General features: G+C 39.4%; 1 protein-coding gene across 1 annotated transcript in view; it reads right to left on the bottom strand.

The window, feature by feature from the left end:
• Positions 1 to 5,283: 5,283 nt before the first annotated feature.
• The window catches only part of LOC137261977 (coadhesin-like), a 114,297-nt gene continuing 96,999 nt past the window's right edge, over positions 5,284 to 22,581 (bottom strand). The window contains exons 6-8 of the mRNA XM_067799781.1: positions 10,731 to 10,922; positions 7,216 to 7,335; positions 5,284 to 5,552 (exon numbers count right to left, since the gene is read on the bottom strand). Coding sequence (XP_067655882.1) covers positions 5,284 to 5,552; positions 7,216 to 7,335; positions 10,731 to 10,922 — 581 coding nt within the window. The remainder of the gene's footprint in view (positions 5,553 to 7,215; positions 7,336 to 10,730; positions 10,923 to 22,581) is intronic.

Below are 22,581 nucleotides of genomic sequence, written 5' to 3'. Positions count from 1 at the left end.
GACGTATACTGGTGGCTAAATAGCCGCAAATTTAGTTATATTTAGTTATAAATTTAGTTATTTCCATTCTAATTCAACCCGCTTTAAGCCGTTTTTCGTGAACGAAGCATATTTTCTAGATCAATGTTTCTGTAGGCCAGAAGTTAATCATACCACTCCTTGAACTTACAGAATCGCCTGACATATTAGGTCCCTGCAACATATCTGTTATGTCCACGCTCACTAAATCTGACAATGATGAATAAACCCTAGTGTTACAGGTAAAACAAATGGCATTAACATGGAACCGCCCTCTGGTTATCAGAATTGAGCGGGCTGTTGCAAACGATACATCGCCCTCTGATTCCTTACCAATGGACCATTAACAGTGGTTGTCAAATGGCGTCACAGCGGGTGTCGTCACACTCCATATTGACTTCATATAAATCTTGTTCCATGATCTAACAATGTTAGATTAACAGCCTGTAAGATCTTCCAATCTGAGCAAAGGACACTTCATATCAGTGAAAATTCGTGTACATGGTTGCATGACTAAGTATTTCGAAGTATTTGCGTGTAAATGTTCGCATGTGCATGTGTGCGCGTGTGTGTCTGTCTGTATATCTGTATGTGTTTGTAAATGTATTTGTCCTTGCTGTGTGGTCTATCTATATGTGTGTAGAGCTATGTGCAATTGCATTATTTCCTCAGGGTACTCACACACAGACACACACACACATCCATACATACAAATATACATGTATGCACGTACATACATACATATGTGTGTGTGTAAATGCATTATCCCCACATGATATATTCATGTGTGTCTCGTGTAGTTTTCTTATTTTTAAGCTTAAAAAATGTAATTGCTATATATGTACTTTGGGCTGGAGGCCTATATATAGAAATAAACAATTCATTTCAGTATTAACTCACAGGCGAACTCGTTCTGTCAGCTCCTGTTGAGATAGAAAGGGTCTTGTTACTTTATAATAATTTGGGCTTTAGGATTGGTGATAAATCCGGAGTATACGTTTTCTGAATACGTCACTACACGCGCATGCGTTTCGCGATTTTAGTTAGAGTACATGTAATAGTATGGACGCGCATGTAATTGATAGTAACATTGCCTTAGGATATGGACGTCGTTATGATCGCATCAAGCAGTGATGACAATATAGCAAAGATCTGAGAGTATACTGAGAATGCTTACGCCGAAGAGTGCAGAGTGTCCCGGCAAACTATTGAACCCTGTTACAACCGTCATGTCAACTGCACCTTGCACAGTGTTCATCTCAGGTTTACAGCTTGTTCAGCTTGAAATGATCAAGTGAGTATTGATGCATTGCGTGACCCTGCCACAACTGGTTGGCTCTATTATTGTGAAGGGGTGCACCTTTGTCGGTTGGGGTACACATTTATCTAGTAGTACATGTTCCAACAGCTGAGACAAAGTCGCGTAGCACTCCCTGCTCCCCTATTCAATGAAGTTAATTCGACCTGCCATTTGTGCCAAATGACCTACCGAGTCGTGGAAATGTAGTAGCTCAGGTCAAGACGATCAAGCTGTAAGATCACCCTTAATACCCACTTCAGAGTAAACAAAACCCGCGAAAAATGTAGATTGCCCCCAGCTAACAGCGGTCAGAGCTTAACTGGTGTGGCTGTCAGTTAAACCCCGCCCTGAACGAAAAGTACCATGGTTTAAGCCGTAATATATATGCCAAGCAGGAGAGACATGTTGCAGCAAGGCCGTAGTAGTTGTGGCTAGTAATAAAGTAACACACGCAGGGAGTATTGTACTCCAACGTTCTCACTGAAGAATGATTTTAACACTTCTCAAGAACTGTAAACTTTGTTTTGAAACTCTGCGGTTGTTGCAGAATGCAAGCGAAATAATATGTTCTGAGATAATTCAGGCAATAACACAGAGAAGGGAAACTGCTGTGATGTCAGAAGAGTCAAATGATGGCCACAAACAGTATGTTGTGCGTCTCCCTTGTAACATCGTCTAACCATGAACTAAGATAGCCGCTGCCTACGTTACGTAAAATACAAAATTCTCTGGAAATTGACGCTTAACTAAACTAACTCTCTGTTCTGTTCCCAGTAATGATTTACTATTGAAGCGTTAGGTACAAATGTTCCGTGTGCAGGCAATCCTATCAGATCTATGTTAAATCAAATCACAGCCTAACATCATAAGGAACATTCGACGGTCGCACAGTTTTATGCACAAGTTACCCGTGACCTCATTCAATGCTTTTCAAGCACAATTGCGGATAAGCTGGTCATAGACTTTGCTGCTGGTAGAGGAGCCGGAAGATGTATTATACAACGGTGTTTGGCTGAGGTTACATTGTTTTGGTCGAAGCCCATAATCAGCAGCGGCACAAGTAAAGTCTGTTTCTGACAGACACAGACCCATGCATGCCTCTGCTGTTGGAACGGAGTAGACAATCCTGTCGTTGTAGCCGTCGAGCACTTTGTCTTGAAAGATGGTGAAGCCTGATCCATAACCAGCTGAACCGCAATCTGAAATAGGAAGTAAACCACTTAATACTAGTGAAGTATGACCAATGTTTCTCACCAAAGCTGACACGTGTCAGCGACATCCATTACAGCAAGGAACTGTGTAGACAACATTCTTGGATAGTAAACGTGCCATGGCCACAGACACGCTCTGGCACAGTGGAGTGCTTTTAAAGTTAAGACTGCTCGGTATCACCATCATTGCTATAAAATGTGAATCTGGAAAATGGTAATAGTGGTAAATGCTTTAATGTCATATCATCACTGTATGACCAATTCAAACCTTGTGTTATGATTAATAGATTACCTTTATATGAGGATATTGCCTGAGAAATATGTAACGTTACGGCTTGTATGGTGAGTCCTATCTTATTTACAATGTTTCTGAAGGTTCCGTCACTGATGTATGAAGCTACAAACTGCAGAGGCATATTAGCGAACATTGGCATGGATCACATCACAGGTATTGTGTATTCTGATGAGATTGTTAATGGTAACTTGTCAGTTGGGAGAGTGCTGGTTAATCTAGGCCATGTCTGTAACCTGTATGGGATGAAAGTGAATCTGGAAAAAGACAAAAAGTGTTTAGAGGAGGAGAGAAACTTAAAAAAAATAAGAGATGGTACGATAAAGGTTAAAGACTGTAAGTGGACAAAGCTTGAAGTTAATCATACCACTCCTTGAACTTACAGAATCGCCTGACATATTAGGTCCCTGCAACATATCTGTTATGTCCACGCTCACTAAATCTGACAATGATGAATAAACCCTAGTGTTACAGGTAAAACAAATGGCATTAACATGGAACCGCCCTCTGGTTATCAGAATTGAGCGGGCTGTTGCAAACGATACATCGCCCTCTGATTCCTTACCAATGGACCATTAACAGTGGTTGTCAAATGGCGTCACAGCGGGTGTCGTCACACTCCATATTGACTTCATATAAATCTTGTTCCATGATCTAACAATGTTAGATTAACAGCCTGTAAGATCTTCCAATCTGAGCAAAGGACACTTCATATCAGTGAAAATTCGTGTACATGGTTGCATGACTAAGTATTTCGAAGTATTTGCGTGTAAATGTTCGCATGTGCATGTGTGCGCGTGTGTGTCTGTCTGTATATCTGTATGTGTTTGTAAATGTATTTGTCCTTGCTGTGTGGTCTATCTATATGTGTGTAGAGCTATGTGCAATTGCATTATTTCCTCAGGGTACTCACACACAGACACACACACACATCCATACATACAAATATACATGTATGCACGTACATACATACATATGTGTGTGTGTAAATGCATTATCCCCACATGATATATTCATGTGTGTCTCGTGTAGTTTTCTTATTTTTAAGCTTAAAAAATGTAATTGCTATATATGTACTTTGGGCTGGAGGCCTATATATAGAAATAAACAATTCATTTCAGTATTAACTCACAGGCGAACTCGTTCTGTCAGCTCCTGTTGAGATAGAAAGGGTCTTGTTACTTTATAATAATTTGGGCTTTAGGATTGGTGATAAATCCGGAGTATACGTTTTCTGAATACGTCACTACACGCGCATGCGTTTCGCGATTTTAGTTAGAGTACATGTAATAGTATGGACGCGCATGTAATTGATAGTAACATTGCCTTAGGATATGGACGTCGTTATGATCGCATCAAGCAGTGATGACAATATAGCAAAGATCTGAGAGTATACTGAGAATGCTTACGCCGAAGAGTGCAGAGTGTCCCGGCAAACTATTGAACCCTGTTACAACCGTCATGTCAACTGCACCTTGCACAGTGTTCATCTCAGGTTTACAGCTTGTTCAGCTTGAAATGATCAAGTGAGTATTGATGCATTGCGTGACCCTGCCACAACTGGTTGGCTCTATTATTGTGAAGGGGTGCACCTTTGTCGGTTGGGGTACACATTTATCTAGTAGTACATGTTCCAACAGCTGAGACAAAGTCGCGTAGCACTCCCTGCTCCCCTATTCAATGAAGTTAATTCGACCTGCCATTTGTGCCAAATGACCTACCGAGTCGTGGAAATGTAGTAGCTCAGGTCAAGACGATCAAGCTGTAAGATCACCCTTAATACCCACTTCAGAGTAAACAAAACCCGCGAAAAATGTAGATTGCCCCCAGCTAACAGCGGTCAGAGCTTAACTGGTGTGGCTGTCAGTTAAACCCCGCCCTGAACGAAAAGTACCATGGTTTAAGCCGTAATATATATGCCAAGCAGGAGAGACATGTTGCAGCAAGGCCGTAGTAGTTGTGGCTAGTAATAAAGTAACACACGCAGGGAGTATTGTACTCCAACGTTCTCACTGAAGAATGATTTTAACACTTCTCAAGAACTGTAAACTTTGTTTTGAAACTCTGCGGTTGTTGCAGAATGCAAGCGAAATAATATGTTCTGAGATAATTCAGGCAATAACACAGAGAAGGGAAACTGCTGTGATGTCAGAAGAGTCAAATGATGGCCACAAACAGTATGTTGTGCGTCTCCCTTGTAACATCGTCTAACCATGAACTAAGATAGCCGCTGCCTACGTTACGTAAAATACAAAATTCTCTGGAAATTGACGCTTAACTAAACTAACTCTCTGTTCTGTTCCCAGTAATGATTTACTATTGAAGCGTTAGGTACAAATGTTCCGTGTGCAGGCAATCCTATCAGATCTATGTTAAATCAAATCACAGCCTAACATCATAAGGAACATTCGACGGTCGCACAGTTTTATGCACAAGTTACCCGTGACCTCATTCAATGCTTTTCAAGCACAATTGCGGATAAGCTGGTCATAGACTTTGCTGCTGGTAGAGGAGCCGGAAGATGTATTATACAACGGTGTTTGGCTGAGGTTACATTGTTTTGGTCGAAGCCCATAATCAGCAGCGGCACAAGTAAAGTCTGTTTCTGACAGACACAGACCCATGCATGCCTCTGCTGTTGGAACGGAGTAGACAATCCTGTCGTTGTAGCCGTCGAGCACTTTGTCTTGAAAGATGGTGAAGCCTGATCCATAACCAGCTGAACCGCAATCTGAAATAGGAAGTAAACCACTTAATACTAGTGAAGTATGACCAATGTTTCTCACCAAAGCTGACACGTGTCAGCGACATCCATTACAGCAAGGAACTGTGTAGACAACATTCTTGGATAGTAAACGTGCCATGGCCACAGACACGCTCTGGCACAGTGGAGTGCTTTTAAAGTTAAGACTGCTCGGTATCACAGTGAATGAAATCCAGTCAAGATTATTTCCAATACAACAAGAGATACGACAGGTACAAGTCCTACCTACAGCCCTCTACCTCCCTATTCTTAGACGAGTTCTTTGGGTCACTCCATCTTTAACCTATGCTATCAGTGTCATAGATCTGAGTCTTCAAAATCCTATCCACATCTGATGACATCACTTTGTTAAATCCCTAAGTGCCCTCCAGTCACTATTGGATATTGTCTATAAATATGCCAGGAAGTCACGGTATGAGGTCAATCTTTCAATGAGACATAACCCTGAATCTTCCTCAGTAGAATGGTATAGCACTGACGAAAGGTATGCCCACAGCATTTTCCGAATGCCACCTAGAGATGCATTTCAGCAAGTACCTGACGAAGGATGACTTTGTCACCCACTCTTGGAAGAAAGCTAAGGGCCCAGCGTTGTGCCTTTTGCTATTTACAGGATCTTGTGATGTATGATTTTCTGGGTTTCAATGGAAACGTTTCACACTTAGTCTCAAAATGGAGGGATGGGCTTCGTTTCCGGAGTACAGAAGATATACTTCTTTCTGCAAAACTTGGTAGATATGTAGGGGAGACCCTAAAGTGGTGCCTTTTGCTATTTACAGATTTTGGTGATTTATCGTTTTCCCAGTTTCCATGGGAGTGAGTGAGGTTAGTTTTACTCCGCATTCAGCAATATAACAACTATATGGCGGCGGTCTGTAAATAATCGAGTTTGGACCAGACAATCCAGTGATGAACAATATGAGCATCGATCTGCCCAATTGGGAACCGATGACATGTGTCAACCAAGTCAGCGAGTCTGACCACCCGATCCCGTTAGTCGCCTCTTACGAAAAGCATAGTCGCCATTTGTGGCAAGCATGGGTTGCTGAAGGCCTATTCTACCCCGGGACCTTCACGGGTAGGAAACGATTCTGACTTAGTCTCAAAATGGAGGGATGGGCTTCGTTTCCGGAGCACAACTCGAAAACTTTGGCAGGTATTTGTGGCAGACCACAAAGTGGTGCCTTTTACTTTTTACAATGTTTTGGCCTTTTCATTTTTCCCGGTTTTCATTGAACCCATTCTGACTTAGTCTCAAAATGGAGGGATAGGCTTCGTTTCCTGAACACAACTCGAAAACCATTTCATATCTGTCAACAAATGTTGGCAGATATATGAGACAGATCTTGAAATGGTGCCTTTTGCTGTTTACAAATATATGGCATTAAACTTTTTCATGACTTCCATGGAAACGATTCAAATTTAAGCAAAGAAAACATCAAGTAACTGTCACATGATTTGTCCTTTCAAATATGTAGGGAGCAGGGGGATATGTCATCCTCTCATAACTCTTGTTCCTATAAAGTAAGTTTCCGATTTGCCCATACTTGCTTTTTTAGTTTCTTTCGACCCGCCTGTGCTAGGCGTTTTGTTAAGACATAAGACACAGTAAATTGTTTCCAGTACTTACCCTGGACACACATGCTGCCAAGTTTGACGTACATGTTGTCACAGACACACTGTTCATTATAACACACAACGCCTGTCCCAGGACAGGAGGAGCTGCAGGTGCCAAAGTGTGGTTCTATTCCTGAAAACAATATGATACTCACAGTACCCAAAAATGCAAAGATATGCTTTTTGAACAGACATTATATATACCTACTATTTCATTTATTGGATTTCCATACACATATTATATTGGTGCCGAGCGGACCTAACATTATTTTACACCTAGGTATTGTCACAAAAGTACTGACTTTCAATGTCATTAATGCACAGACGAACAAGCGGCTTATCCAGTTGAGCTTTATCTTGGAAAAACTGACAAAAAGGCATTACTCACACAATAAGCATGACAACATCCGTCAGTGATCCCGATTATTTCAATACAATGCAAAACCATATACTAGTCAAAAGGACATCACCAAATCAAGGTAGAGAACGACGTTCTAACAATATGTAACATACATCGCTTGGTTATTTCTTATACGGCGAACCATTTTCTAATGTCGTTTTATTACGCCAAACAGAAAACAGAATTAGCGATAAGTAAGTAGAAGGCTTGTCCGGGAATTATCTGCCCTTGACTTCCTGTTTGTTTACTTCCTGGAGCTTGTTTCGAGGGTATTCTCCAGTGTTGGCGATGGCAGTAGTTGCTCGTACTTTCGAGAAATGACTGGAAGTATAATTATATAAAGGCTCGTTGCCATGTTCCACACGGCCAAAGATTATCCTTCTGCCTCCATAGCCGCCGTCAGATCGCTCACTGTTTTACATTCTGCACGACTGTTTCTCACTCACTCTAAGATGTGGTGATTTTGCAATACTATATATTTGGGACCCATTGCCTTAGATTTTGTCGCATTTGTATTGTATTTGAAATCTGTATTGTGAAATTTTTGTATAACTTGTGACTTTGTATAACTTGCTCTCTTGTCTCTAAATAATATAATATCTGAATATTTTAAACTTGCCTTTGTTCTGTTTTGCTGGTTCACAGGGGATTTCTTACATTGTTTGTCACGGTAAATTCTTAACCATAACAGATGTGTCATTATGATTACATATAAACACTTCAACTTATTGTTACTATAGTGCATTTTCTGCAGATTGTATTAATGACTAAGTGATAATTATTATTGAGTCACAAAGTTTTGAGTGATAGTTATTATGGGTCACATTTCGTATCACATATATTCAGTGCTATCAGTATTTAGCTGCAGGCCTTTAAAGAAGTGCCCTAGAGATGCCTCCCTTAACTAGTTGTGTTTTACTTCCAGGAGACTACGAGAAAGTTCTGTTATTGAACAGTGCAATGTAAGCAAACATCGAGGGTACATAGCCCAAGGACCAGTGAGCAACATATTTATCGTACCAAACGCCTCAAGTAGTATACACACAATGGGGTTTTGTTGGTGGTGCTGCACTTGCACGTCGGGGTGTCTGCATCAAAGCGGAATGGGAGCTTCGATATAGTGGCAAAGCAGTCAGTACAGCGGTTGTGTCTCTCCTTGGGTTTCAGGCAGTAGTCATCGATGAGAGAGATTCGCACTGTGGGTCACCATTTATTCTGGCAGGTTGATGTAGACAAAATCAACTAATTTGCCGTCTTCAACAATCTCGGGAAAGCACAGCAAATACAGTTCCAGAAGCTGTAGTGGTAGTGCTCGTAGAAGGTTCGTCCCGATCACTCCAGGATTTCCTTCTCAGGGTTGGACAGCAAGAGGCTGGAACACTTCTCATGCAGGGTCTCAAAGGCTTCAGCCATGTCGAAAGTTGTCTTAGTATAATCCCGAGCCACAAACAATCTCCCATTCTTGTTTATCTGGCTTGCGATATGTGGTATTTCCTCTTTGCTTCCCAAATGGACAAACGACCTGATCAAATCTGGGCATAAGCTTCGCGTAATAGCTTGCTTCCTGGCATTTTTCCATATCCATAGCCCTGCAATATCTCTAAATGAAGTGCACTTCCACCAGTGGAATTTGCAGAAACACACTTTGCCTATTGGAACAGATTTGCACAAAACTTTACTCTATTTTTCATGGCTGTGGAAGCTGAGGAGGCCGTTTGGAGGTTCCAAGACCCCGTTGCACCTCTGCGGTCCCATACCCCCATTGTGTATACTAGTGTTCATTTTTAACAGTTTGTAGCATGGGTATTGGCCAACCTGTGTGATTCAAATTATTCGAAAGTTTTTTCATAGCCAGGTGCAAAGCTGTTCGAAGACATGCTATATAAGATTTTGAAGATGACACAAGAAAAATACGTTTACAGTTATTTCCGTTCCATCTCTTTGCCTTTGCAAAACATCACAACGTTTTAATCATGGCCATCTGTTGAAATCGAATAAGAATGGAACCCCCATGTGTGTCTCTTGCAAAACAGCCTTCATATTTAAGTATATTTTCGTTGACTGTGTTGACTTTCTTACTGCAAGGAACTCCCATTATGTTGTGAGAAATCTGAAAGATCGGTTTTCAGATCTTAGCGGGCACCTGATCGTAAATTACCTGAAGAAAGTTTACCAGTATCATAAATTGCAGTTTTCTAAAGAGAATAGCAAGCAAATAATTGCTTGCTTTTTTATATTTTGTGTTATGACATTTTCTGTTTTTGTTTCTGTTATATGTTTGAAGCAATTTATTTTGGACCATAGATTTAGAACCGAAAAACATGATAACTTGATCTCATCACTATATGGCTGGAATAGTGTAGCTGTGACGTAAAACCCAACTGAACAGTGATGGCACCAGATGTTAATGAAGTATGTCCTGCCCTATGAAAAACATGGTCTGGATGCGGGTTGGAATATACTTTTTTCATCGATAGAAAAGCTTTCGCGAAAATGGATAACACATACTCATAGACTCTCATGCCACGGAAATTAATAGTTTGTGCATTTTCTTACACGTGTTCAATCTAAATAAAGGAAACAAGTGAGTTTTCAACCAGAAACAAGTGGGATCTTTGCACATTTCAGGATTAACTTCATACCAACAACAAGCAAATGGATGTTTTTCTGCAAATGAAATGTTTGCATTTAGGTTTGGAATATGTGTCTAGAACCTCAAAACGCTCGCAAATGAACATTTAGAAATGATCCATGATATATGCAAATGTGTCCCAAAAGAATGTCTTCATAGGAAAGTAACATTGTTTTCATAGCTTGAGATCAGACGTTCACTCTCAGCACGTTTCTAGTATTGTGAGAATAACGGACTTCTTAACGTTTGGCTTTCCAACAATATCAAGCTGACTAGCTTATAAGGCCGTGTTGCCCCTATCCTCAGACACATGCAGACGCGCACAAACAATGTCACTCTCGGGAGCGGGAATTCCGTGGCTGAACAAGGTTGCTTATGTCATATTTACCTGATGTAAAGGGGAACTTTAAGATCAAATGAATGAACCCAGTATTTAATGATTATCTTAAGTATCTAATGATAGGAACAAGACAAAAAAAATATAATTTATACTGACTCGGGCATTCATATGGACCACAGCTGAAGTTGCCAGTTTCAAAGAGACTCTCTGTGCAGTTAGCTCCACCTTTATCCGGAGCCGGGTTGGTACAGGTTCTAGTCCGGGTTTTCATTATGATGTGCGAGGGCCCACAGGTCTGTGAGCAAACAGGTACAGTCCACTCACCCCAAGCGCTGACACCGCCGTCAACTGAAGACAAATAAATAGCATAACGTTAGTGATGTCATAGAGGAACCCCTATTATTTAACAACTTCTACAGACTCAGTGGTCTGTTACTGACACAAAGTAGGGACTGTAGGTACAAATTTTGGATGCATCTTAAACTTTGTTGTTTAATGCAACACCAAACAATATCAACAACAGAGACAGTCCTGTGATGGACATAAACATCAATCCACGGGCATTTGAGGTAAGATGACATGTCAACCACGGGTCTGACCGCTCGATCCCCTTAGTTGCCTCTTAGGACAAGTATGGATTTAGTGGCTTTTACCAATTATTTTCAAAATTAAAAGAAAAACTGAACTTTTGCTGACATATTTAATGACAACTGCCATCTATGTAAAATCTGGGGTAAAACAATGGGGCAGAACATACCCAATAGGCAACACTTCTGCAACATTTTCTAATAATCTCATTTTGCTAGATATGAAGTGAAATTTCTGTTCAGATTATCCCAAATCGAAATAATTGGCAATTTGGCCATGTTTAAAATACGTTTCAGGGATATCAATGGTCTTTAACCCTGTTAGGGTCCTTTTTCCTTCAGCCTGACGTAGACATAAACAAGATCTGTGTTTCACAATCATAAAACCCTCAACAAGAGTGTATAATGGGAGGGACAACATTGTATTTATTGTAGCCACGGGGCCCATCAGTCACCATCACCTTTGTTCGATTATAAACCTTTTCATGCCTTGTACCAGACGTCCATAGGTGAAATAGGACACGCCCATGTCTAGGCAAAGATCTGATGTCACTGTTTCAATGAATCTCATATGAATATATGATGGTAATTAATACTTGGCGTTATTATAAAGGGCTAAATGATATATGACACATCTAAAGAAACGTTTCTCAATAAAAAAAGCGGAAGCAAACGCTACATGAACACCATTTAACATTAACATCCAAAATATAAACAACATATTTTTATTCCGACTCTCCTTGTCTTCAGGCTATTATAATCGTATCATGTAAACATACACCTTTAATACAAATTATTGAATTGTATTATGATCTGGCTACTGGCCAATTCGACTATGAAGGATCTTTTAACAATACAAGTTCTCATTTAATTAATGGATTTTTAAAAGAATTGGATGTTTTGACTGATTTGTAAATAGATCAATATTTTATGAGTGGACGTTTACATTAGTAACTCAGATTGTTAGTGGCTGTACTCTCAAGGGAGGTTGAAGTACCGTAAAATTATTGTCCTCCTGAGAGGGTACGTAAGTCCCAAAATATTCGAAGTCAACTTAATCTTCTACACTTTTAGCTGTAGTATTAGTATTGTTGTCATTTTAATTCGTGACTAAACAATCGCCAATAGCTGAAAGGATGGTGTAAATCCAGCTTGGGATCACGTAGGTAGCTAAGGTACTGTAAGTCCCCATGGCTCCTAGTATGGTGATCTGCCTTCAGTTGTTGGTGATCATTAGCCATTTTTACGTGGTATTGTTAAAAATATATTCTAGCTGGTTTTAACTCTTTTTGTGATATCCCGAAATATGAAGGATCTTTTTAATGTCACAAGTTCTCATTTAATCATGGCATTTTAAAAAGAATTATATTTATTAACTAAATTGTAAATAGCTAAATATTTTATTAATGGAAGTTTAAATTCGTAAATGTGCTTGTTAGTGGCTGTACCCTCAAAGGGGGTTTAAGTACTGTAAAACTATTGTCCTCCTGAGAGGATACGTAAGTCCACAAACATTCAACGTTAATTCAAACTTTCCACGTTTTTAATCATAGAATAAGTGTCTCGGCTAGATTTTCCAAATTGCTGACGGCTGAGGGGGATGATGTAAATCCACCTAGGGTCCATGCAGGAAGCAAAATTAGCAAGTCCCCATGGTCCCTAGTATGGTGATCTACTTTCAGCTGTTAGCAATGTGTGATATTCTAGTTGTTTGACTGTCCTTTGGCGACAGGTTTTTATAGTACACATACATTCGATTTCAGTGTTTAGTTCCCGTCACGATAAGGCTGAAACATTGCCGGTGTGACGTTAAATATTAACTCACACACTCACTCTTTTTGTGATACTCAAGTTATTTTACAGTCCGTCCATGACTGCTTCTGTAATTAAATTTACTTGTAATTTTGTGCATGTATAGGATTTCTCGTCACTATATGGCTACAATATAACCGATGTGACGTTAAATTCTAACTCACTCACTCCTATTGCTGCGATGCGAAAAACGTGGCAGACATTTGATTCAGACCCTAAGGTGCTATTTACAGGTTTTTGTGATTTCCTATTTTCTCGGTTTGGAAATGTTTGAAAGCAGCCAGAGAAAAACTCAAGGGAACTCACTATCGTGTGAGAGAAGACCGTCGGATGCTGGCGGATAAATACTCGGAAGCACTAACACGAGGTTTCAAACGCATCGTGAGACAGGATGCACTAGTTGTGGACAACAGAGTGTATAAATCTGTTTAGATCGACTAGTTGGCAAACAAGGGAGGGCACTCTAGATACTCATCGCGATCGTGGTGATGCAGGCACAAACAAGTGAGATAAGGGCCATGGCCTGTCTATTCAATGCTGGAATGTAGAAGGACTGAGGAAACATGTAAATAATGAATTCTCAGACTTTAAAGACCTTTGTATGTTATATAATGTGATAGGTTTGTGCGAAACATTCGTGCGGCATAATGTTATTCAAATCTTTTTATATCTTTATCTCACTGGCGTTTCTTATTTGAATTATATTTAATATTTTCTCCCTGAATAACGCTTTTAAAAGGATTAGATCGTCCATAACAATTTAGCTGTCACTATCAATTACGTTTTATATCTAACCAGTTCTACATATTTCATATCTTCTATAAGAAAGCGTCAAAGATAAAAAAAAAACCTCAGCTGTACCTAAATCATTCAAAGTTAAAGGAAATCGATATAGAAGAGTAATCATATTTGAAAAGAGGTTCTATTTTTGTATCAATTATAGGTTGGGTCATATTGTGGGATAACAAGAAATAATCAAGTCTAGCTTGTTTCAGAGTTGTTCATAAAGATGTATTTCTTGCCATGATATAAGTTCATCTTTCAGTTTAAGAAATCACTAGCCTTTACACGATTTTATGTGCGCATTGATATACATAGGTATGAAGTAATCTGGCACTACGTTCCAGTCCCCACAGCCTAGTAGTTGGTCGCTTTGACCTTATTATAGAATCGAGATTGTCACAGAAGCAAGGCTTGTCAATATCTGGACCATGTTTATCATGACTATTTTGTAGTTATCTAACGTCAGCTGTACAGTCAAAACATTACCTTCTATGTCTGTTCGGACAACACCAAGTGAGTAGTCAGTATGCGTGGAAAACACGATGTTACACCTCTAAAGTTACTTTTGAATAAACTGGAACAGCAGGGGTTTTTTACGACACCAGCCACCCATAACTTGCTTTATCATATCCCTACTAAAGTGAACACCGTGCTGAAAATAAACTGACGCATGCTTTGTCTCCAGATACCTACACATTTGTGTTCTGTTTAAATTATCATGACCCTCGACAATTAATTATTTTACTTTGGTCATTTCTTATCATGATAATGTCTGTACAATGACAGAAAGGAATGTATACACAGATTAAGCTATGCTCATAAAACCCTCCTGCAGGGAATACTATAACATTAATCCAGCAGGAATCCACGAAGGAAACACATGATACATATGTGCTCAGAGAAGGAACTGAGATGAAGCATGCTCTATTGAACCGCGCATAAAGACATGAAAAAGCATTCGCTGGCGTGTGTTCACTCCTGTTGACACACCACTTCAATTGTCTTTTCGTCGGGTCGCTTCCATATAATCGTAAATATACTAACGTTTGACTCACACAAAATTTGATAAACCATATCGCTCCTTTGGGCGGAAAGTTTAATTTGAATGGAAAGGAGTATTATAGAGAAAGTAAGTTGTCGGAATGTATAATGAATAATGTAAACACTTTCCCTATGTGGTCTGGACGATTGTCAGAGGTACAATAATATTTCAATCAAATTATTACCAAATAGAAGTCGGAATGTTAGGATCCCTTGTTTCATAGGCAATTTCAACACCCACAACGCTAACATGTGTCCACAGCTGTTAGCCTTTTGGCTTGCGGATTACGGTCCAAGAATTACCCTCTGGTTTAGCCTGAGAGCGGGTAGATCATTTTGGATACCTGATGACGTGCCTTGCTAGGCTTGCCGAGGGTAGTGTACAGTACACAACCCTGTGCACTTAAAAGAACCCACGAATCCGTTGGTATATGACCAGATGGTGGCCACATGAACACGTGCATACACCTAGTTGCGGGTACAGCAACGTGCAGTAAACTTGGACAAAATGCTGTGACTACGTGTCCCAGTCCACCCAGCTGTCAATTGGGTACCTCGTTAGGATGAGAGAGACACAATAAACTCGGAGCGCATAGTGGCAGCAAGAGTTGTATACTCCCCAGGGAGTTGAAATACGATGTGCTGTTGAGATTGACATCCAGTGATCGAAGGAAAAATACCAGCGCTTTGAGCATGCACTAGTGCGTGGATATGTGCGCTATATATAGTCTGGTTCATAATTATTGAGAATTTTTCTTCTTACTTTGAGCTATCCTAACACCTCAACTGATTCACTGATACTTAAAACTAAGTAATGGTATAAGGGAGGTAACTCATCTTGGCCCACTGAGTATAGTACAATTAGAGTTACCTCCCCTGAATTTGTAGCAGACGTCATTTTCCTCAGCACTGTCAACAATGTCTGCTGAAGATAAAACAAGGTTGAGTTGTGTAATCAAGGAATTGATGATATAAATATATTGGCAGAGAGAACAGGAACTCCTCTTTCTACTGTGTATAGGATTAGGAAGAATTTTAAAGAGGGAAAGGATTTTTGGCACCAGAAAGGAGCAGGGAGACCCAGAAAATTGGACTTCTCAGATCGCGTCCGGCTGGGAATTTTAGCGTCTAAAAAGCAAAGGGCAAGCATCTCCAACATCAGGTATGAAATGATAGAAAGGGGATCAACAGTTGTATCAAAATCTACAGTTAGAAGAAATTTTATTGATCTTGGATGGGAGAAAAAGACTGGAATTCCTTCTCCTCTCATGACACAAGAACATAAAGACAGGCGTGTTGAGTGGTGTTTGGCACATGAAAACTTTGACTGGGAAAATGTGATTTTTACTGATGAAAGCTCAATATGGGTATATCCCAATAATGTGAAAATATGGACAAAGTCTGCGTCAGCACCGTTGTATCGACGACCTAAATACAGCCCAAAGTTTCATGTATGGGGAGGGATATCCTTATTAGGAACGACCCCGCTGTGTGTGTTTGAGGGAAATCTGACAAGTCAACGCTACACTAACATATTAGATAATTTTCTCCTTCCAAGTGCACATGTGTTTTATGGAAATGACTGGCTTTTGCAGCAAGATAATGATCCTAAACACACCGCAAAACATGCCAAGCAGTGGTTTCAGGAGAAAAATGTGACTGCATTGCCATTTCCGGCATATAGTCCTGACTTAAATCCCATTGAGAACATTTGGGGGATGATGAAGGAATGTGTGAATCAAAAGGGGTTGACAAAAATTGAAGACATGTGGTCCGATACTGGGACAGCATAACTCACGAGACACTAACCTCTCTGATAGGAAGTATGCCTACACGTCTTAGACTGTGCCGTGAAGCTCAAGGAGACTTGATAAAATATTAAATTGTTACCTACACAACATGAAAAGGTCAGTTCACTTTCACAATACATTCAATTTTATCTGATTTGTTCTCGTTTAATAATATGAAATGCTTTAGCTATTCTCAATAATTTTGAACCATACTGTAAATATCCTATCTATCTATCTAGAATCTACGAGCGCCGTAAACGGCAGCACGCTGTGTCGTATGAAGAAAAAGCGATTATTGAGAGCGGCGCTGATGGCTGATGTTGTCTTTGGTACTCAGACTTAGGTGCTCTGATCGATTTTCCTGTCGACCATCAATGACAGAAAAACGCGAAAGAAGAGTGGGGTGCGTGCCGTGAATTGATCTGAAGGTTTGAAACGTACTTTTTTTCATACTTGCGGTAATCACTTTCTACGCAATGATACGGGGGCGTCGTGTTTCTGCGCGAGCATTTGTAAACTGGTATCTTGTAAACTTAACTGTGAAAAGAGTACTAAACTTTGCAGATATTTGAAACTTATCACGTCGCACTCTACATTGGATGAACGGTGTCAGGTCATCATTCACAAATACTCGAAGTTGCCTTAAATGTCATGCAATGCATGTGTACTACACAGTGTACTACACAGTGCACTAATAACCCCGATGCGACTGGTGTATCTGTCAGTACCTTGCTCAAAATAAGGTGAATATGAAGGTAAATACGTTGGGCTCCAATAACTTCACAAGCCCGGGGAAAGTGCGTACTCGTAACGAAGAGAAAATTGAATTTGACGATTTATTTAAATGCGCAAATCGCCAGTACAGTCAACACTGTTACACAGTAACAAAGGCAATGCCAACATTGACAAGAATTATGAAAATGGCTACTGATAATTTGCTATATGCAGGGACTAAAGAAACAATGCGTTAACGTTTAAGAAAAAATGTTTTTAAATGGCGGAAAACTAGTTCAGACAGACAGGTCCAAATGAGGCGAAAAGGCATTGTTGCTTGGCGTTTGAGATATCTCAGGATGTTTTTACCAGTTCCGCAAAGAAACCCGTTCAATCGTGGTTGCTCTGAAATATTGAAGAACAAGAGACTCGATTTCGGGTCATGTATACGCTTAAGGGCAGCTTGTTTCTGCAGAACTGATTTAACTTCTCACTCCTTGTGAGTGAGGGAGTTAAATGATTATCATCTTGTAATTCAATTTTACACCTTTTCCTTTTTCTGGGCAATTCCTATCATGTTTGCTGAAGCCTGAGTTGCTCTCGACGAGTTGGACGTTGATTGCTGGGAAATTAATGTATGCATTGTCCTGAGATTATGTAGTGTTCCAAACTGTTAAGGAGGTAATTTGTCGGAGATTTTTAGACGAAATTTAGAGACTGTATTTGAGCCTAATACCACGACATAATCGCACTTGGTAAACATGCTCTAGAATATATTTGCGTTCTACAGCTATTTGTTTGATGGAAGAACTCTGTCCTATTCCAATAAAAGTTTCATACATTTTTTTATCTTCACATGTTTCAATAATCTTTCATTTTCTTCACTTCATGTGATGCTAAAAGAATAGTTCTTTAATCTTTTTTCCCATGAAATGAGATTATTTATACTTATGTTTGTAAAGTTGTCTACTATAACATTTGACCTCTTTTCGATACCAGTTGCTCTGAGGTATTTAATAGTAGTCTTTACTTACAATTAAAATGAAACTCAATTTACATTCTAGTTGTTTTACTGTCCATCGTCGACAAGTTTTACGATATGCATATAGTCCTTTTTATTGTTAAATGCTCTATGATATGGCTGAAATATTACCGATGTGACGTTAAATATTAATTCACTTAACATTTATCATGTTGAATGTATAACAAAATTGTACAAGTTTCACAATGTTCCCATTTCTAACACTTGATATTACTTTGTTATGTAGTGTTCTGAACTTAGATTGACCATTAGGACGGTTTTTATTTTTTCAGCAGTCGTATGTGTGCGATGTTTTACCTTATGAAGGATCGATTTTGTTATTTGCCCATACTAGAACTTGGGTTCTGTCACCGTTTTACTTCGGGTATATTCGTGATAGATATTCAGTATTACGGATGAAAATATTCCGTGATATTAGCAATGTACCCAGAAGAGAAAAGAACATCTGACTTTATCCATTTAGATATTTAGATATTCATACCAAGAACATCAACTGAAGAATAACCAGAATTTCCGTTTGACTGGATCATTGTTCTGTACAGTTTTCCTTGTGTGAAGGGACGGCGGGCAGTGATCAGTGCACAGTAGGATCTGATACACCAGAAAGTCTAACATCAGCGTGAGATACAAATGCTGAAGCGATCAAACTTTTGCTACTTGCGATTATTCTAGTAGCATCCGTGATATGTGTCGATTGTCGTGAACACTCTGTACACAGTCTACCTTTTTTATAATGACCCTGAAGAATAGGCGTATTGAAATCACGGGTTATATAATCATTGGCACATTAAGATCGAATGTGTTATCTATTGATTCCTCAAAACAAATTCCAATATTCTGAGCTCTTGTCCTGTTTCTTGTAATAGACTTGATTTGTACCCACATCCCTTAAAACACGACTATATGGAAATCATCCATTAAGGGCGCACAAATAGTGTCTTCCACACAGGCCGATTCACCTCCACCGCGAGTTTGTCTTTACGAAATGTTATATGGAAATCAGCGATTCTTACACTGATGTTGTTTGAATCGAAAGTTAGCCGAGTTTCTCTTAGACATGCCAAATTTGTCTCCTACATATTACATCACAGAATCCGGGTTCACGCGTTAAATGTCTAATTTCTCTTCAAGGCTAAAGCCATTTAAATGATAATCTTTAAATCTTTTGGTAAACTGGGTCCTCATTTGGGATGAACATCTCCACCTAACAAAATATATCACAAACACATTAATGAAACGCAAGTACTGTACAGACATAGAAATTTGAATACATGGGGGTATGGAATGCAGAGCTGCAGCAAATTGTAATATTTCATCCGACATTAAAAGTTCATAAACAATCAAGTATGTAGGCATCGGGTATTGGTGATGCATATGAGTACACTAGGCGTGCACCAAGAACATCAATAGCTTGTTACACAGTCTAATGTACAATAAAAGCAAAGCAATGTAAGCCAAAATTTTCACTGGTTGTGGTTACTGCGAAACACAACAACCATACGAAATGGCATAACTGGTTCTGTTATACACAGTGCTTCAAAAGAAAGCACAAGGACTGTTTAAGAACATATAATATCGGTAGGTAACAGATATATGGAAGGTAATACGAAACGACTGATCTTGGTATCACTTGAATGTTTGCAAACTTACTTATTACGACTGAAATAAGTTTCTTTGAGTGCACGTCTTTTTTTCCTTTTGAAAGGCGATAGTCTTGACAAATATATCCACAATTGTTTTCAACATATGATTTACTAGTATGAAGTACTCATCCAAATAACAAAAGCAGTAACATGCAACAGATGAATCTTCCATCGTAATTATGCAAAATTGTGTTTGATGATAACACATACAAATGAACTAAAGCATAGAGAAGTTCAGCTTTATGGATAACACCTTTTGTTTTGTTACAAATACAGCCACGGTGTCAATCTAGACTCTTCCGGCGTTGTCAAGCTGGCTTGATTGCATCTACCCTACAACATGTAGTAGCAACGGCGATAGCAGATATTTTTTTTGAAATACATGTATTATTTCTACTTTTTCCTGAGGGTACCCTTTTCCATTTAAGGGTGAGACTTGTTTCTATAAAAGTCTTGTGAATGGTACTATGTGTAATGGCACTGAATTTTGCTAACTGACTATTTGATTTGAATCCGATATATGCGTAATTGTTTCATGTGTTGATATTTCAAATGGAAACTTCCTGTGTTCCCATAACCTATCACGCTCTCTATCTATTGGCTATCTCAGGAGACAATGTGCCCGATACAGCACCATGAGTCGGCTTACAATGTCTGATATATGACAGTTAATGACATATTTAAAGTTTGCTTCCTTTACCTGGTGCACAAGTTGAATACATGAAGAATCCCGTTTCGTTTACGACTGGTATCGCTGCTGCTGTTGTTCCTAGGGGCACAGTATGTGCCACACATTCTCCACTGGTGACCTTATATCCAAAGGACTTTATCACTCTAAAGATTGAACAGCGCGATGCACATTCGGCCCGGCTAGTCATGTCAGTCTTTCTCCACAGAACACCTGCCGTAACTCTCTTGTTCTGGAAACCCGGCAATGGTTTTACTTGGCATTCATCACAAAGAATGATAGAAGTTTTGACAAGACCAGCACACCCACAAGCTATTATCACAATCAGTTGCATGTTCATTGTTAGAAAACCCTCTTCCCCCTCCCAGCCATGAACTGGCAAGGACAACAATACTGGTTTTCTGAAGATTCTTATAGGTCAACTAATCGATCGTTTTTAAACATTTAAAACACGTTACACATCTCCGTACGGAGCCCGAAACAACCAATGAGAAGTTCCGTCTGGCAACAGCAACGGTAATGATAACTTTTTGCCATGGCACAGTAGGGGAATAATACAAAACAAATGCTCAAAGTAACTATCCAATCGGATGTTCTGCTTGTCTCAGTTAAAGGAAGTAATTCTCTCAACGATCCCATAAAAAGTTACCTTTGGAATCTATCTTCTATACTTCATGGTGCAAGTCACGCTGATAACGGACATTTACCCTCTTTACGCAAGGTGTGTTGGTTGGTTAGGTGACTGTTGGGTCTGCGATTATCATTATGACATCCCAAATCAGGGTATATACAACATTTGAGCAACGTGGACAGTGGTTAGAGCAGTGATTCAAGTGTTCGTTAGTTCGCTCCTGCATTTAGTTCACCATCTTGGTGTAATGTATAAATCCACGTTCACGTGTATTCTGTCGTGATATTGCTAACCTGGCGCCAACAACGCCCTACGCCGTCCACGCATGTTAGCATTAGATTTGCAAATAAATAAATGAGTTTGTCTGTCATTATCCCCCACAACATGTTTTGCGGAGGGTATTAAAATGCACGGCTTGCATCCATGTACGTGGACATGTCACCATGTTCTTCCGGAACAGAACTTTACAACCGTTCAATATTTCTTCACCAAACTTGGCACATAGACAGGCTTGAGGGTGAGCTGGTGCCTTTGATAGTTTTGGATATCTGACTATAAAAATACCTTTTGCATTTCCATGGCAACAACTTTGATTTTGCCTGAAATTAGTGTTGGTGCACTCTTTTCCCGAGCACAACTATTAAATCAATCCTGTTCAATATTTCCTTACAACCTTCTGACATAGATACATCCGGTGATACCTTGGTGCCTTCTGATAGTTTTGGATTTCTGAATGAAATATATTTTGTGTTTTCTCTGCAACTAGTTTACCTAACTGAAAGTGGTGGCAGTACTCTTGTCCGGTTCATAATGTAAAAGCCCTTTAATAAGGTCCCCCCACTCTCATGTATTCCTTGACTGTATTGCTGTTCATCAGATGTTTATCTCACAGTCAAAACAGTTAAAGATCTTTTATATAATGTTAATTAACTGAAATTTTAAAGGAGGTTTAAAGGAGAATTATTATTTATGAATTGAACAATATGTTTTGTAAATAGATAAATGGTAATTTGAAACTGGTAGTATTAAGTTAGTAGCAACTGCGATGAATAGTGGCTTTACCCTCAAAAGGTGTTAAGATATCGCACAGCTATTGTATTCCTCAGGGTACACAACTCCTGAACCTTTTGAAGTTAAATTTCAACTTTCCAGATTTTAAACGTAGTATAGTTTGTAGCATATAAAAAAAACCCACCTAGGTCAACTCGTATCATAACAGAAAAACGTATTACGACACTACAATTACTGGCATCACCAACTTTAACCACTCACTATG

Source organism: Haliotis asinina, chromosome 14, assembly GCF_037392515.1.
Source record: "Haliotis asinina isolate JCU_RB_2024 chromosome 14, JCU_Hal_asi_v2, whole genome shotgun sequence".
NCBI classification, from domain to species: domain Eukaryota; kingdom Metazoa; phylum Mollusca; class Gastropoda; order Lepetellida; family Haliotidae; genus Haliotis; species Haliotis asinina.
The sequence above is the reverse complement of the archived record's forward strand: the minus strand, read 5'-3'. Positions and strand labels throughout refer to the sequence as shown.